At 42.1% G+C, this 16819-nt stretch overlaps 1 protein-coding gene across 4 annotated transcripts in view; it reads right to left on the bottom strand.

Annotated features, from left to right (window-relative positions):
- Window positions 1–16819, bottom strand: part of LOC110292950 (phospholipid-transporting ATPase FetA) — a 107648-nt gene that overhangs the window by 35411 nt on the left and 55418 nt on the right. For all 4 annotated transcript variants that reach the window (XM_021160640.1, XM_021160644.1, XM_021160643.1 and 1 more), the window contains exon 13: window positions 6260–6456. In XM_021160640.1, coding sequence (XP_021016299.1) covers window positions 6260–6456 — 197 coding nt within the window. The remainder of the gene's footprint in view (window positions 1–6259; window positions 6457–16819) is intronic.

Below are 16819 nucleotides of genomic sequence, written 5' to 3'. Positions count from 1 at the left end.
AAGTCTTTTGTACTTCCACATTGGTTTTAGCATTTTTTTTCTCCTAGTGTCATAAAGACTGTCATTGGGATTTTGATGGAGATTGTGTTGAATCTGTAAAACTGCGTTTGGTGCCATCGGCAATTTCATATTAAATCTGCTGACCCAGGGACGTGGGAGGACGTTCCCTCTTCTGTGCCCTTCCCCCAGCCTTGAGCAGGCTAAACAGACCTTGAGTGCATGCCATAATTGTTTTATGACCTAAGTGGAGTGGTCTCTCTGCATTTGCAATTTCCTACAGGAGCACTGAGTTTTGCAACATAATCCAGTTGAAACAAAGGATGTGTCCCTGGAATCTCCCTATATAAACACAGTGCTGAAAAACTTTGAGCCTTGATCAGAACCTTTGTCTTAGCTTCATCCTTCTCTACACCCATCCCTTTTCTTTTCCAGACCCCCTTTCAAGTAACCCAGTTCATCCATGACCGCTGAACGGCTACAGGTGGTGCCCTGAACAAGGGGACTAAAAACAGGGGAGGGGGTGGGGACCCACTGAGAAATGCTGTCTTGGGTGGAGCTCCACAGAAAACAGAAGAAAAGCAATAGTATACTGCACGGTAAGCAACAAACAGCATTAATGCTAACGCTAGTTATAAGTCTATTTTTTGGAGGATGTTGTTGTAGGAGGCACATTAAGGGAATACAGCTAGGCTGAAGCGGTGTTGACCGGTTGCCGAATTCACCTAGGGGTGACAGCGCAATTTGTCTGCAGTCAAGAGCTGCATCAGGTGAGAGGAGCAGGGTTTAAAAAACAGATTTTAGAAAAAATTCTTAGCTCAAGTAGATTTATGCTGTGCATGTTTCCCAAAAGTAGGGATGATAAATATATAAATGACGTGAGAAAGAGAGAGAGAGAGAGAAAGTAGGTTTCAGGAAAACAGTTGTCCCCTGTCCAGGACATTTTAGCAAAAGAGAAGAAAAATGGAAATAAGCTATTTCAAATCTCTCCTAGGGACAGGAGGAAATCGGGAAACATCCAGCTTCCTGTCTGTCTCCTACTGGAGATATCCTTAGCTCTGGTTATATTTAGGTCCCTTTGGGAAATCTAGTTTTCTCCCCTGTTTATTGTCTGTCCTTGGTGCACCAATCTGTCCATGTGTGTCAATTTACGTCTGGTTTTGTTTCGTTGTTTGAATGATTATTTTTCTGTGTTTCATGTTGAAAAGGAAAAATGATTAAAACTTTATCTGCTGGCTGTCCACCCCTTGATTTAGTTTAACTTGTTTAAAAGACAGTCTCAGTTGGCCTTTGGAGCCCTGCACCTGTAGTTAGAAGTCTAGCATAGCTGGAGAAGCCCTGCCAGGATCTGCTTGTCTGCAAAAGCTGCTCTTAAAGGGGCCAGCAGCTTCTCAAGTTCTATGGCAAGTAAGCTGATGGTTGTTTCTACTCGGGAAACCTCTGATTGTGTTTACTGGGCTCAGCAAGCGACAAGGTGCTTTTTCTCTTGAAATTATAGTTAGAAAAAAGTAAAAATTGTGTTTGGTCTAAATATATAAGATGTGTATAGCCACTTCATTTTTGTTTCTGACTGGTTTTAAAGGTATAAATATGTTCTGCATGTCTTGGTAGTAGAGTACTGCCTTATAAGTTATTGGGTATGATTAGAAATTTGTAACATTAGTAACAGAAAGTTAGCTTAAAACTGGTAACTCAGGGTTGGAGTCATTCTAAACAACAACACGTGGCATGAGCCAACCCAGGAAAACAGGTGTCTAAAGATACTTCTAAATTGGGATAATATTTTATGTAATTCTTATCCTAGAAACTAGACTTCTAAAGGGTAGGATTTAAAACAATGTCTCTTTAATGAGGTATTAAAAGTTGCACTGTCACGAATTCATATATAAGAACTGGCAGCCAAACTTTGTAACTTGAAAGTAATGCTCTTGGTATTGATTTTTAAAGAGAATGGATTGTTTACACTGTTAAAAATTGGGTTTTGTTTTCCAAAACTATGGTTATGCTCTAAAATTGCAAAAGAAACTTAAAAATTATGGCTAAACTGCCAGTGTTCCATTGGCTGCAGTTTGCAGTTCCATCACAGGCTCAGAATTAACTCACCCATATTTGTAATTAAGAAAAAAATCAAGCAAGTGGAGATTTAAGAAACATTTACAATTGAGTTAATGCAAAACTCAGAGCAGCCTTAGCAGAGGCTTGTGTGACATTCCTTTTGTCTTGGTAATCCTGACTTGTCCCTAGAAATGTGTTTATTGCCTTGCTTGTTCCTTGGTGAGGAGGAGTCAGTCTCAGACCCCAAGGCACTCACAACAGGCAGTTTTTGGAATCATGAAGCTGTTGCTAAGCCAGGGAAATCCATTTCTGAACTTATCAGAGCAATCCCAGGAAGTGCAGGATTGGACCTCAGTTCTACCATCTACACAGTACTGACCCCAGAAATGGGAGTTCTAACCCTGCTTGCCTCCAGGGACCTGGGGGTCACTCTTAGGCTGAAGCAGCATTATTATAAAAGGATTACAGATCTATCCAGGTGTTATAGATAATGGAACAGGCTATTACAGTCAAGCTTTTGAGATGTTTTGTTGATAGTTTAATAGTATCCATATTACTGGGATTCTTCATAATTCTCAAGGACATGGTATTGTGAAACAGGCCCATGGAACTTTAAAACAGTATCTTCATAAAACACAAAAAGGGGGAATTATATCCCCATATACATTATTTAAATCAAGCTTTTTATTTTTAAATTTGTTAAAAAATTGGATGCTAAGGAACTCTCTGCTGAGTGTCTATGGCACCCTACAACTAGACATACTTATTTATGCCTAGGTGAAATGGAAGGATCCACTGACTGGCATATGGCATGATCCCAACCAGGAATATGGGGAAGAGGGCATGTTTGTGTTTTTTCCACAGGATGCTACAGGAGTGTGCTAGCTGCCAGAGTGATTGGTGTGACATGCTGATGCTGAGACAAAGACTGATGCTGACCTGTGAGCTTGCTGAGTGCCCTGACAATGGTTACAGGATAGCTGTTTTGGACACATGTTCTTGACCCACCTTTGCTTGCCTATATCCCAGATTGGACAAGCTGCCTTGCTTCAAGCTTTTAGACCTTGTGGGACAGAGAACATGGAGACTGTGGAGACTGACTTAGAAAAATTAATCAACAGGAGAAGTTATGATGACTCTTCTCTTTCCTTTAATGTGACAGTTATTCTGACTCAATCATGGACTGGTCTAGAAATCAATCCAATATTGGAAAAAAAGGAAATGACAGGCTTCATTTGGAAGGCTGGTTCTGGACATTTTCAGAGACATATTGGGAAGTTAGTTGCAGTTCTTTATGAAGTTACATTTGCAGCAGATTAAATTGGACAGGATCTGAATTTCAAACAAGTGTTAGTGCATGTGTTTAAGCTCCTAATCTTTTATTCCGTCAACAGGGAGGACTATGCACAGCCCTCCATGAGAAATGTTATCTTCACATCGATCATTCAGGAATAGTAAAGGATTCTATGGCTAAAGTTAGAGAAGAACTAGTCAAAAGGAAGAGAAAAAGGACAGAATCAGGGATGGTTTGAACCCTGATTCTCCATTCCCTATGACTTAAAACTTTAATTTCTACACTGCTTGGACTATTAATTATAATTTTGTTGCTTTTAACTTTTGGACCATGTATCTTAAACAAATTGGTTGCCTTTACACAGGATCACTTTCAGCAAGCTCAGCTATTCACCATGGCAGTTATCCATTGCTATGAAGTAATGCATTGAGTACACATTCATATGGAAAAGAGTGTGCTATAGAAGGCCAGTAGTCAGAGAGGGTAAGAGTGTTTTTGCGCTCCTATCGACCTAAGACAGAGACATACATCAATGCTATGTTTGTCCTCCATGACGGGTAAAAGGAGCAATATAGACACTGACCTAAGACAGGCACGGTTGCCTTTCCGCTCTATATCCTAGACATGGTTATGGAAAACAAGTAAATCTTGTGCGCCCCCCCCCCCCGTCCAGCTACTGATAATTGCTCATTTTAAAAACAAAACAAAATGGGGGAGATTGTGTGCTTCCCCCAGCCTTGAGCAGGCTAAACAGATCTTGAGTGCTTGCCACAACTGTCTTATGACCTAGGTGGAGTGTCAGGCCTTGTGATTTTGCAATTTCCTACAGGAGCTTTGAGGAATAGACCACCTGCTGAGCCTGTTTGCAACATAATCCAGCTGAAACAAAAGATGGGTCTGTAGGAGCTCTCTATATAAACATAGTGCTGAGTATTAAACTTTGAGCCTTGATCAGAACCTTTGTCTTGGCTTCTTCCTTCTCTACAACCGTCTCTTTTCTTTTCCAGCCTCCATTCCAGGTAACCCAGTTTATCCACAGCTGCTCGATGGCTACAGTCTTCTAGTGTCTTCTTCTCTTTCATTTATTCACTGTTTAAACGTTTTCACTGTAGAAGTCTTTCCTTCTTGTAGACACTTTGTTTTTGTAGTTCCTGTGAGTGAGAACTCCTCCCTCCAATTCCTTACTTAAAAACATCATTATCAGTATAGAGAAAAGCTACCAATTGTTCTGTGTGCTGTGTGTCCTGGTATTTTAATAAGTGTTTTTTTTTAAATTAGATTTAAGACTTCTCTGATGTAGTCTTTAGTGTCATTTAAATGTATGATCATGTCATCTGAAAAGAAGGATCATAACTTCTTTTCCTACTTGTATTTCTTTTATATCTCTTTCCTGTCTCATTTCTCTAGCTTAGACAGCAAACACAATATTGCTCAAGAGTGAAGGACCAGGGTGACAGTTTAGTGATAAGGTATTGGCTCTGCAATCAGAAGAACTGGAGCTGAGGGCTTTGGGGACCTGTCTGCATTTCCAGGATTGAATGGTGAAGACAGGTGATGCCCAGAGCAAGCAGCGAGTAAAGGATGTGGCACATACTAGGTGGTCATTTATTAAATACGGTAACTCTGTAATGGTGAATGCTTTCAGGGTTGGAATATCAGAAGTCAGGCTTTAGGAGACCTGGAAAGGAGGCACACACACACACACACACACACACACACACACACACACACTGCTTCTTTAAAAGACAGATAAAGTTTACAAACCCACACTAATCAAAAGAAAGAGAAAAAACCTCAAATTCATAAATTTAGAGACAAAACAAAAACTGTTATATTCCAATGAAAGCCAGAAAACATTATGAAACTTAGAAAAACTTTGAAAACTTAAATTCACAATAACAAATAAAATAAAGTTATACATTTTTTAAAAAGAGAGAACACATATAAACACATATTTGGAACTTAACTTAGATCATAAAGCATATACCTTCTGTTTTATTTTTATGAAGTGGCACCATGACTAGGCAAAAGAAAACATTTCATTGGGGCTTGGTTACAGTTCCAGAGGGTCAGTCCATTATCATCATTGTGGGGAGCATGGTGGCTGGCAGGCAGACATGGCCCTGGAGCTGGGAGTTTTACATCCTGATCCACAAGCAACAGGGAGGAAAGAGACCCTGGGTCTGGCATGGGCTTTTGAAACCTCAAAGCCTACCCCCAGTGAGTGACACACTTCTTCTAACAAGGCCATACCTCCTCCAACAGGGCCACATCTCCTCATCCTATTAAGAATTCAAATTAATGATCCTGGAGGGAGCATTCTTATTCGAGTTACCACACCTAGTTCCATTCTTCTTATCTGAGTTCTGCATTATCTGTGTGAGTGAGAGCCTAGCTCGCTGGTATGAAAAGACTGTCTGGCATAGTTAAGCAACAACAAGTTTGTGTGCTATTTACTAATTGTTTTATGTGTTTGCATGTCTTATACAGTCACTTACAGGTTACTTAAGGGGATGGGCAAGTATCCCTTTATATAAATCACATAATATCTAACACAGTGTTCTAGACATGAAAGACATTTATGCAACTTCTAGTTACTCCTCAGAGTGTTTTACACACCAAGCCTGTGAAAAGAAAAGAGTTAAAGCATACATAGTGAGCTTTGGTGGAATGGTGGCGCATGCCTGTAATCCCAGTCCTGATGCTGAGGCAGGGGGGGTCTGAAGTTTCAAGTCAACTTGGGTTACATAGCAAGCTCTTGTCTTAAAAAAAAAAAAAAGAAAAGAAAAAAAGAAAAGAAAGGAAGAAATCACATAACACATGCTTTCTAAAATACCATACTCTAGTTGATTATTAAAGCAGGAAGAGGAAAGTCATGCCCTCGCCTGTACAGAGATGGTCAAAGATGCCCACCTGACATAGAGGGAAATGGGTACCATGGTGTTGAGCACTATGAAGTAGGACCAGAAAATAAGGGCAGAACTCGTAGCCGATGAGGTAATATAATGCTTCCATGGGAGAAAGGCCTGGAAGTGATAGCCTCTGCTGTTCTCCCAGATGCCATGTCCAATCGACAGCAGAAAACACATTCCACCTAAAAACATGAAAATCTGTACAGGAAAAACAAAAACAGAACAGCAAATATGAATACTACTTCATCCTTCCTCTGCAGTCTTAGCTCTCATAGGTGTTTCCCCTTGGAGAGTGGAGTGATGGGGGGTGGGGAGCCCTGGGGGAGGGGGGGTGGAGTGGGGGTGGGGACGGGGACACTAGAGTTGTACACTGGGCACAGACAGGTCAGCAGGAGCCTCTGTGAGACTCTGAGGGGAGGTACCAACAACCAGAACACACCAGGTACCAATTCATAGGAACTCTGCCAAGCTCTTTACATGTTGATTAATACTGATGGACATTTCTGACAGATGAAAATCTTGATATTCAGCGTAAGACAATGTTCTACCTCAAATCACTTGGATACTGAGTAGGAGATGCAGGTTCCAAAACAGAGCTGGAGGGGCTGCCGTGTTGACGCACTGAGTTGTGTGGCTTTGGCTTGGCGCAGCTTGGGGGCAGGGAGGATGCTTGGGGAAACGGATAGCGAGATAAGGGAGATGGCAGTGGTGGAACAGTTCAGCATGTGGTGATGGTGGGAGGCAGGCCACGGGTCCACTGAACTACAGATCCTCAAGGGCAGTGGCTGAGAAGGACTGTAGTAATGGTGCGCTGGGTGCTGAGTGCTGACTTTGACTCCTTCAGGTTTATACCAGGAGTGGTTCAGCAGTGCGTAGCGAATGCCACTTCTAGTTTATTGCTTTCACGGTGGTTGGACTAATTTATATTCCTACCAATAGAGCATATGATATCTTTTTTTCCTGTGTGCCTGCTATTTTCTGTTTTCACAATGGTAGCCATTCTGAGGTGAAATGAAATCCCAATGTGGCCCCCTGAACCACCGATATAATTTGACTTACACTTCCATGATGGTCAAAGATACATAAAGGTACTTCTTCATTTCATTTAAAAATTGTTATTTTATGTGTACGGTGTTTTGCTTCTACATATGTAAGTGTTCTATGTACATGTCTGGTTCCAGCAAAAGCCAGAAGTAGTCACTGGGTCCCCTGAGACTGAACTTACAGATGGCTGTGAGCTGCTGTGTGGGTGCTGGGAACTGAACCTGGGTCCTCTGAAAGAGCAGCAAGTGCTCTTAAGACACTGAGCCAAGTCTACAGAGTCCAAAATTTGTATTTATATCTCATTGTTTATCTGATGGTTGGATTAGAAGCCGCAAGTAGTTTCCTGACAGACTTGATATGGACCTGCTGCTGCTGGGGCTGCGGCAGTCAAATGCTAGTGATCCATACTCCTCTCTGGAAGCTGAGAACTTGCTCCTTTTCCTGTGGCCCCCTCACCTTCCCCTGCGTTCCTCTTGCATGCTTTCCTTCCTCTCCTATAGCCTGCTCCTTTAAAGACATGGGCTTGCTCTGCAGCTCTGCTGGCCTGGAATTCACCATGAGCCCAGGCTGGTCTCAACCCATGATCTCTGGCTATAAGCTTTTTAATTTCATAATTTCTTCACATGATGAAGATATGCAACCTTTTATTCTAAATTTATTATACACTTTAAAGTTTTCATATCAGTACAAGCTGTGTGTTGAACATGTGTCCCTGGCCTGCCTCTGCCCCTCCCTTTCTCACCTCTCTCCTCTTATTTGTCACCTTTATTCTTCTAAACAGTTTCATTACTTTTTGGAAAAAGCTTTGTGTGGGGGGGGGGGTATGTGCACACATTCATGGACCCATGAGGATGAATCAAGGCTGGAGTCCAGACGGTTGTTTGTTGCTGTGTGAGTGGTAGGAAAGAGAAAAGCAGTCAGTGCTCCTACTTGCTGAGCCATCTCTCCAGCCCCCACATCTATTTTTATTTTGTTTTGTTTTTTTTTATATATATACATACATGCTGTATTAGTTAGGGTTTCCTTTGCTGTAAAGAGACACCATGACCTAAGCAACTCTTATAACAGACAACATTTAGTTGGGGCTGGCTTACTGGTTCAGAGGTTCAGTCCATTATCATCAAGACGGGAAGCATGGTGGCATCCAGGCAGACATGGTGCTGGGGGAGCTGAGAGTTCCACCTCATGTTCCAAAGGCAAACAGGAGAAGACTGGCAAAGCCCACCCCCACAGTGACACACTTCCTCTAACAAGGCCACACCTATTCCAACAAGGCCACACCTCCTAATAGTGCCACTCCCTGTGGGCCAAGCCTATTCAAACCACCACACGTGCCAATCTGCAATCTTTAAATGGGACTTGATGTGCATTTTCCTTTTTCTCTTCCTGGGGATATAAAATAGAATAAAAAGAACCTTGATGATGAGAAGTTTTACCTAGCTGGATAGATGGGACTAATACATGTGCATTTTAATTATAGATGTATATATGTCAATGTTAATGTGTATACACATGCATTCTACACATGTGTTTACTTGTGTGTATAGGCCAGAGGATGTCATCTTTAGGAATACCTCCTTTGAGAACAGATCTCTCACTGGCTTGGAGTTCCCTAGTTAGACTAGCTCAGTTGGTCAGCAGTCCTACCTGGCATCATTTTGTCACACCTCATATTTGTATGTGAGTTCTGGGGCTCAAGGCAAGCAATCTCCATAGATGTAACTGTCAAATAAAACTTAGAAAATGAAAGAGAGAGAGAGAGAGAGAGAGAGAGAGAGAGAGAGAGAGAGAGAGAAAGGAAGAAAGGAAGAAAGGAAGGAAGGAAGGAAGGAAGAAAAAATAAAGAAAAAAATAGAATAGAGCCGGGCGTGGTGGCACACACCTTTAATCCTAGCACTCGGGAGACAGAGGCAGGTAGATTTCTGAGTTCGAGGCCAGCCTGGTCTACAGAGTGAGTTCCAGGACAGCCAGGGCTATATAGAGAAACCCTGTCTCGAAAAAACCAACCCCCCCCTCCCAAAAAAAAACCCAACCAACCAACCAACCAACCAAACAAACAAATGAAAAAAACTTACAATGACTAGTGACTGCTGACATGGATGCCTCCCTCTCAACGGACCTGCACACTTCAGAACTGGCATTATCTTACACACTTTATGAGTCTCACAGTATCTGGTGCATATTAGATACACACTGGATCTCAGTGTACTTGCCTCTTGGGGAGACAAAACTTGAAAGAAGTAACTTAAGGAAGGGTTTATTCTGATAGTTTAGGGATGCAGTCAGTCCATCACGGATGGGGAAGGCCTGTGATGAGTGGCTCTGTGGTGGTTGAACTATATGTTAGGTTACTCACATTGTGGCAGGCCAGGAAACTGAGGCTGGAGCCAGAAGTGGAGCTGGGCTAGAACCCTCAAGCCTGCCCATAGGGAGTCACCCCCCCAAGCAGAACTACCCGGGAAAGTTTCCACAATGTCCCCAAAGTCAGCAGCAGGGCATGAGGTCCTTCAGGGGACATTTTACACACAGACCATGACATGCAATAACACCATCTGATGAGTCACAGACTCGCCCTGGACATTTTTCCCCTGTGGAATTTTTAGAATATTTACCAGTATTATGTTTCAGTTAATGTATTTCTTGATTTTTCATTGTTTATAGGTATAACAAACCTGTAATTAATAGTGTAAAAATACTCTAAAGGTTAAAAATCCCACTACAGATGTCAGGTACCAACTGTTCTTCCCTTTCAGACAGATATGCAAACCGTTCAATGGGTCTAGGCTGACAGGAGACATCCTGTTTTGAAGATGACCTTTGATGACGTGAGCTTGCTTACTGGGTGATGTGACCTGCTCCTGAAGCTGTTAGAAGCCTCTGCTTACATCAATTTCCTTAATCGCTGATGGCGATAATCTGGTGGTGGTGGTGGTGTTTTTGGTTTTGTTTTTAAAATCAGTACATGGAACTCTGCTTACTGGGAAGGCTCAGCACTAAGCAGTGGAAAAAGAGATGGTGGGTGCTTGTTGCTGCTCCGAAGGCTCAGCAGCCTCCCTAGCTTTCCAGTCCATATGTACTCTATCTAAAAAGGACTTGGAAAAGGAGCTGCAATTTTAAAACTTCTCTAATTTCCACTTTTTTTTGCAGTGCTGGTGATCCCAGCCTTGAGCATTCTATGTGAGTACTGTACCAATGAGCTCTAGCCCAGCCCTAAAGATACTTCTCATGAGAAAAGAGAAAAGATGGTTTATAACTTAGACATTGACAAGAGGTACATTGAAAGAAAGGGCACTTAAAGATATTTTCAGATACTAACACAAGGAAATGAAAAGGAAAGGAATTAAGTGTAGATATTACCAGAACGGCTCAGTTATGCACAGAAATCATTTGAATAATGAAGTTAATTTCCATCCAACAAGAACAAAAGGAGGGCTGGAGAGATGGCTCAGCGGGTAAGAGCACTGACTGCTCTTCCGAAGGTCCTGAGTTCAAATCCCAGCAACCACATGGTGGCTCACAACCACCCGTAATGAGACCTGACGCCGTCTTCTGGCGCGTCTGAAGACAGCTACAGTGTACAACAGAACAAAACAAGGACCTGGAGGGCTGGGTATGTTTGTGCACAATGTTAATCCCAGCACTGGGGCTACAGAGGCAGATGGATCTCTGTGGATTCTAGGCCAGCCAAGGCTGCATAGCAAGACCCTGTCTAGGGAAAAAAATAAAAATAAATTAACCCCCTCTATACACAAGCAGGGTAGGAAATGGGGAGATTGCTCGGTGGTTAAGACAATGGCTACTACTACTACAAAAAAGAGAACAAAAGTAGTCTGTGTCAGCCAGAATGGGCATAAATTACTACTAGTCTTCAATTTAAGCTTTTATTATCAAAGTGAACATTACATATGATAGTGCTTTTTATATTTAGATTTTCTCTACTTCATGATATAAAAACTTTAAATTAACACACAAAATAATACATTTCACTGAGGCATGTCCATACATGTGCATCATTATACCTTGTTCCAGTCTGTCTCCTTTCTCACACTCCCTCCCCCATCCCTCCTGCCCTTCTCTGTCTGGTTCCTTTCCTTCCTCATAGAGAGCTAGTTTCCCCTTTAACTTTTGTATCATATGCAATCCCATCACCTTCTCTTTCCCTCCCTTTCTTAAGATATTGTTTCCCAGGGCTGAAGAGATGTCTCAGTGGCTAAGAGAAATTGTTGCTCCCCTAGAGGACCCAGGTTCCATCCCAACATCCACATAATGGCTTACAGTGGCTGTAGGAAATCTGAGGCTGTCTTCTGAGCTCCAAGGGCACCAGGCATACATGTGGTGCACATACATGCGGGCAGACACTCATGCACATAAAATTAAAAGAAAATCTAAAGAAAAAAAAAACTTTAAACCAGAGATTCTACCAGGAAACTTCTACAGCTGATAAATACTTTCAGCAAAGTAGCAGGATACAAAATTAATACACAAAAATCAATAGCCTCCCTACATATAACTGACAAACATATTGAGAAATCGGGGAACTAGTTCCTTTCACAAGAGCCTCAAAAAATATCTTGGGATAACTCTAAACAAGCAACTGAAAAAATTTGTGTAATAAAAACTTTAAGAAATTGAAAATATCAAACGATGGAAAGATCTCCCTGCTCATAAATTGGTAGGGGTTGTGGAGACCTAGTGCAGTGGAAACTTCCAGGAATCTATGAGAGTGACTCTTATAGTCAGGCCAGGCATCGAGTGGTGGAACTGGGTTACATTCTTTTGAACTGTTAGCCGAGGTGGTCCCATGGAGATCCCTACAGAGCCCAGGCTGATGCCAGGATAGAAGGCCATTCTCTGAAAACTGGCAGCGGGGCCTCATTGCTCAGGACAACTTTTACTCCGCTCATTGAATGGAGAAAGGTCACGCTGGTGTGGCCTTGGAGCCTTCACCCCTATGTTCTAGTCTCTTTGGTACCAGAAAGTTCTCTGCAGAAAGAGACACCTGGACACAAAATCAGCCACAAAACCCTCCACCTACAATCTGTCTTGCCTGTAAGATATGCTAGGGAAATGGTGATGTAGAACTTGTGGGAGTGGCCAACCAATGTCTGGTTTAACTTGAGGCCCATATCAAGAGAGGGAGCAAATCCCCTATACCGCCAGGAGAGCCAGGAACCAGAGCCTGGATATCCCAAGAGGCCTAGGGTAGAATCAAACGTGAGTGGCAAAAGGAGGGTGGGGACATCCTACTGGAGACAGGGAGGTAGGGAAGAGGAATGGGATGTGGAACAGTCAGAGGGTAGACTGGAAGAGGAAGAAAATCTGGAGTGTTAAAAAAAAGATTAAATATAAAGAAGGAATATAAACAAACAAATGAAATGATTCTTAATGATATTCTGTTATACTCATAGATTGGTACCTTGTTCAGTTATCATCAGAGTCATTTTCTCTGGCAGCAAATAGGGAATGGGAACACAGACCCACAGCCAGACATTGTATAGAAAGAGAGTCTAAATTGGAGGTCTCCATCAGATAGATTGCTTCCCTCGGAGAGCAGTGAACCCCACAGAAGAGAGGGAAGAAAAACTGTAGGCATCAAAGGGGATGAAGCACTGCAGTGGGTAGTTTTGGCTACACAGCTTTGAGCTCCTGTCGAGTCAAGACACACACACCACCACCACACATACACACATTAGCTCATTTTTAACCTGTCTTACTGACTCAGTAGCTGGGTTCTTCTAAGCCTCCTGCGGCTAATATGCCCTTCCCTTTATTCCTAGCTCAACATCTCTAAATTAGCCCTTAGCTTAGTTGCCTAGTTACCTTCGGTGAAGCCCACTGGTCTTGCTGGGCTGCCCTTCAGTGGGCCATTTTCCCTCTCTGCCTACATTTTAGAAGATCTCTTCTGTAGCTCTAAGTCTGTTCCATCTCCCTCCCCCAAGTATCTCAATTCTCTTCCTCCTCCTCTCTCCTAACCTGCAGGAACCTGGAAGCCCCACCTCTTTCTTTCCACCCAGCCATTGGCTGTTGGCATCCGTATTGATTGATCAAAAACCAATGGGGACAAGGACCTTCAGTATCCTTACCCGCAGATTCTCGATTAAATCAAAGCATCAGAACCACACCTCCACAAAGGACACCAGGAGAACATGGCTCACCAATCAACTAAGTAGGACTCACACAGGTTCACAGAGACGGAAACAGCAAGCACTGGGCCTATATGGTCAGCACCAGGTCCTCTGCATATATGTTATAACTGTTATTTTCATGACTTTGTGAGATTTCCAACAGTATAAGAGGGTGTAGTTCTGACTCTTTTGCATCCTCTTGAGACTTTTCCTCTTATTGGGTTGTTTTGTCTCGTCTTGATATAAGGGATTTAGCCTTGTCTTATTATGTCTTGCTTTGCCCCATTTTTGGCTCTTGTCTCTTGGAGGCCTGTTCTTTTCTCAAGAGGAAACAGAAGGGTAGTAGATTTGGCAGAGTGGGGAGTTGAGGGGAGAAGGTAGGAGGAGTGGAAGGAGGGGAAACTGTGGTTGGGATAAATTGTATGAGAGAAGAATCTATTTTCAATTAAGAGGAAAAAAAGAAAAGAAAAGAAAAGAAGAGAAGAGAAGAGAAAAGAAGAGAAAAGAAAAGGAAAGAGCCATTCTACTAATCTACAGATTCAATGCAACCCCCATCAAAAAAAACTCCAGCACAATTCTTCACAGAAACTGAAAAAAATCTTTAATGTCATATGGAACTGCACAGACACACACACATACACACAAACCAGTATAACTAAAATAATCCTAAATAATAAAAGAACTGCTAGAGACATCACCACCCCGATCTTAAGTTATACTACAGAGCTATAGTAATAAAAACAGCATGGTATCAGCATACAAATAGAGATATCATCAATGGAACCATATTGAAGACCCAGACAATTCTATTCACCTACTGACACCTGAATTTTAACAAAGAAGCCAAAAATACACACTGGAGAAAAGATAGTATCTTCAGAAGATGGTGCTGATCAACTAGATAGAACATAGATGACTACAAATAGATTCGTGTTTATCACCCTGCATAAAGCTGAACTTCGAGTGGATCAAGGAACTCAACATAAAATAAGATACCTTGAATCTGATAGAAGAGAAAGTGAGGAAAAGGCTTGAACTCATTGGCACAGGAAAAGATTTTCTGAATAGAACATAGCACAGGCCCTATAGTCAACAATTAACTAATGGGACCTCATGAAACTCAAAAGCTTTTGTATTGCAAAAAATGCCAGCCAACATTCAAGCAAGGTGGCAGCCTAGAGGATGGAAAACCCTGTTCCAATATACACACAGCAGAGGGTTAGTATCTAGACCATATAAAACAAAATGTAAAACAATCAAAACCAAGCAAAAAGCAAACAACAACAAAACGAACCAACACAAATAAAACAGGAAATCCAATTTAAAGATGGGCTATAGAATTCAACAGAGTTCTTGAAAGATGAAACACAAATAACTCAGAATCACTTAAAAAAATGTTGAACATTCTTAGCCATCGGGGAAACACAAATTAAAATTATTTTGAGATTTCATCTTACCTCAATCAGAATGCCCGAGATAAATAAAATAATAATAATACAAAATTTAAAAACGTACAGTCCACACTGGGAAGGATTCAGGTAAAGTGAAACACTTCCTCATCCCACGTGGGATTGGTTCAGAGTGCAGATTGGTTCAGGCACTATGGAAACCAGTGTGAAGGTTCCTGAGAAAGATGAAAGTCGCCCTACCACAAGCTCTAGCTATACCACTCTTGGGCATCTAACAAAAGAACTCTACATCTTACTACACAAATATTTTTCCACACATGTTTACTGATGCTCTATTCATAATAACCAAAATTGGAAACATTCTAGATATCCATAAACTAATGGAGAGATAATGAAAATGTGGTACATTTGCACAGTGGAATATTATTCAGCTATTAAGAAAAATGAAATGATGGAGTTTGTAGGAAAATGGATAAAGTTATAAACAATCATGCTGAGTGAGGAAACCCAGCCCCCCAAAGACAGGCACTGCATGTTTCTTCTTACATATGGATGTCAGCTTTAAATGTGTGTTTCAATCAGAATATCTACAGAGGTTAGGTAAGGGAGCAATGGGGAAGAAGGACTCTTCCAAAGGAAGAGAAATTGAATATAACAAATAAAGGGGAAACTAAAATAGGAGGGTGGTAAGGTATATAGGAGAGCAGGGTAGAGGTGGGAAGATGGGGAGAGATAACTAACATTAAAGGTCTTCCTGAAAGCCTTACAGAGTTCCTGTCTAAAAGAAGTGCAGGGACAAAAATGGAGCACAGAGTGAACGAATGGATGACCAGTGACCAGCCCAACTTGGGATCCATCCCATGGACAGGCACCAGTCTCTGACATTTTTACTGATGCCATGTTGTGCTTGCAGACAGGAGCCTAGTATGGCTGTCCTCTGAGAGGCTCTACCAGGAGCTGACTGAGACAGATGTAGACACTCACAGAAAACTATTGGACTGAGGTTGGACACCCTATGGAAGAGTTAGGGAAAGGATTAAAGGAGCTGAGGGGGATGACAGCCACATAGGAAGGCCAACAGTGTCAACTAACCTGAGCCCAGGGAGCTCCCAGGAGACTAAGCCACCAACCAAAGAGCATATACAGGCTAGCCTCTGGCACATATGTAGCAGAGGACTGCCTTATCTGGCCTCAGTAGGAGAGGATGCACTTAATCCTGTAGATATTTGATGCCACAGGGAGAGGGGGTGCTGGGGGTGGCACCCTCTCAGAGGCGAAGGGGGATGGGAGAAGAACTCTTCGAGGCAGGAATGGGAAGGGGGCAACATTTGGGATGTAAATTAATTAATTAATTAATTAGTTAACTAATTTTAAAAATCCATATAGAAACCTACCACTATAGAAGCTTCCTAAAATATATACACATATGAAAGGAATTTCAGTAGAGTCACGATATAACGAGGGAGACAAATAATGAGGGAGACAAGTGTCCCAACTGTATATCTTATACCACTAAGTAAAGCCTCCAATGCCAAGAATGGGTTACTCTTGTTGAGTCGTTGGCCAAAGGGGCCCAAGGACATAAGCTCATACATCATAAGCTACTGCAAAGGCAATTGGTTAGTTACCATCCACAACCTGATGGTAGGGCCCAGTTGCTCAAGACACCACTTACTATGTCATCAAACATGAGAAATTGAGCTAATGCCCAACTAGAAGCTTCATCTCATGGCTCAGAGGTTAAGAGCCCTGGGTACTTGTCCAGAGGACGTAGGTTCAATTCCCAGCCCCAACATGGCAGCTTGAAACTGTCTATAACTCTAGTTCCAGGGAATCTGACATTCTCACACAGACATACATACAGGCAAAACACCAATACATGTGAAATTAAAAAAAAATTAATTAGAAGCTTCTCCTCAACTGGGTGGCATTCATGGTGCTGCAAGGTACTTTGCGTACTACCAGAGGAGAAAGGTAACCATC

Source organism: Mus caroli, chromosome 4 (assembly GCF_900094665.2).
Source record: "Mus caroli chromosome 4, CAROLI_EIJ_v1.1, whole genome shotgun sequence".
Lineage (NCBI taxonomy): Eukaryota > Metazoa > Chordata > Mammalia > Rodentia > Muridae > Mus > Mus caroli.
This window is presented reverse-complemented; position numbering and strand designations above follow the sequence as displayed.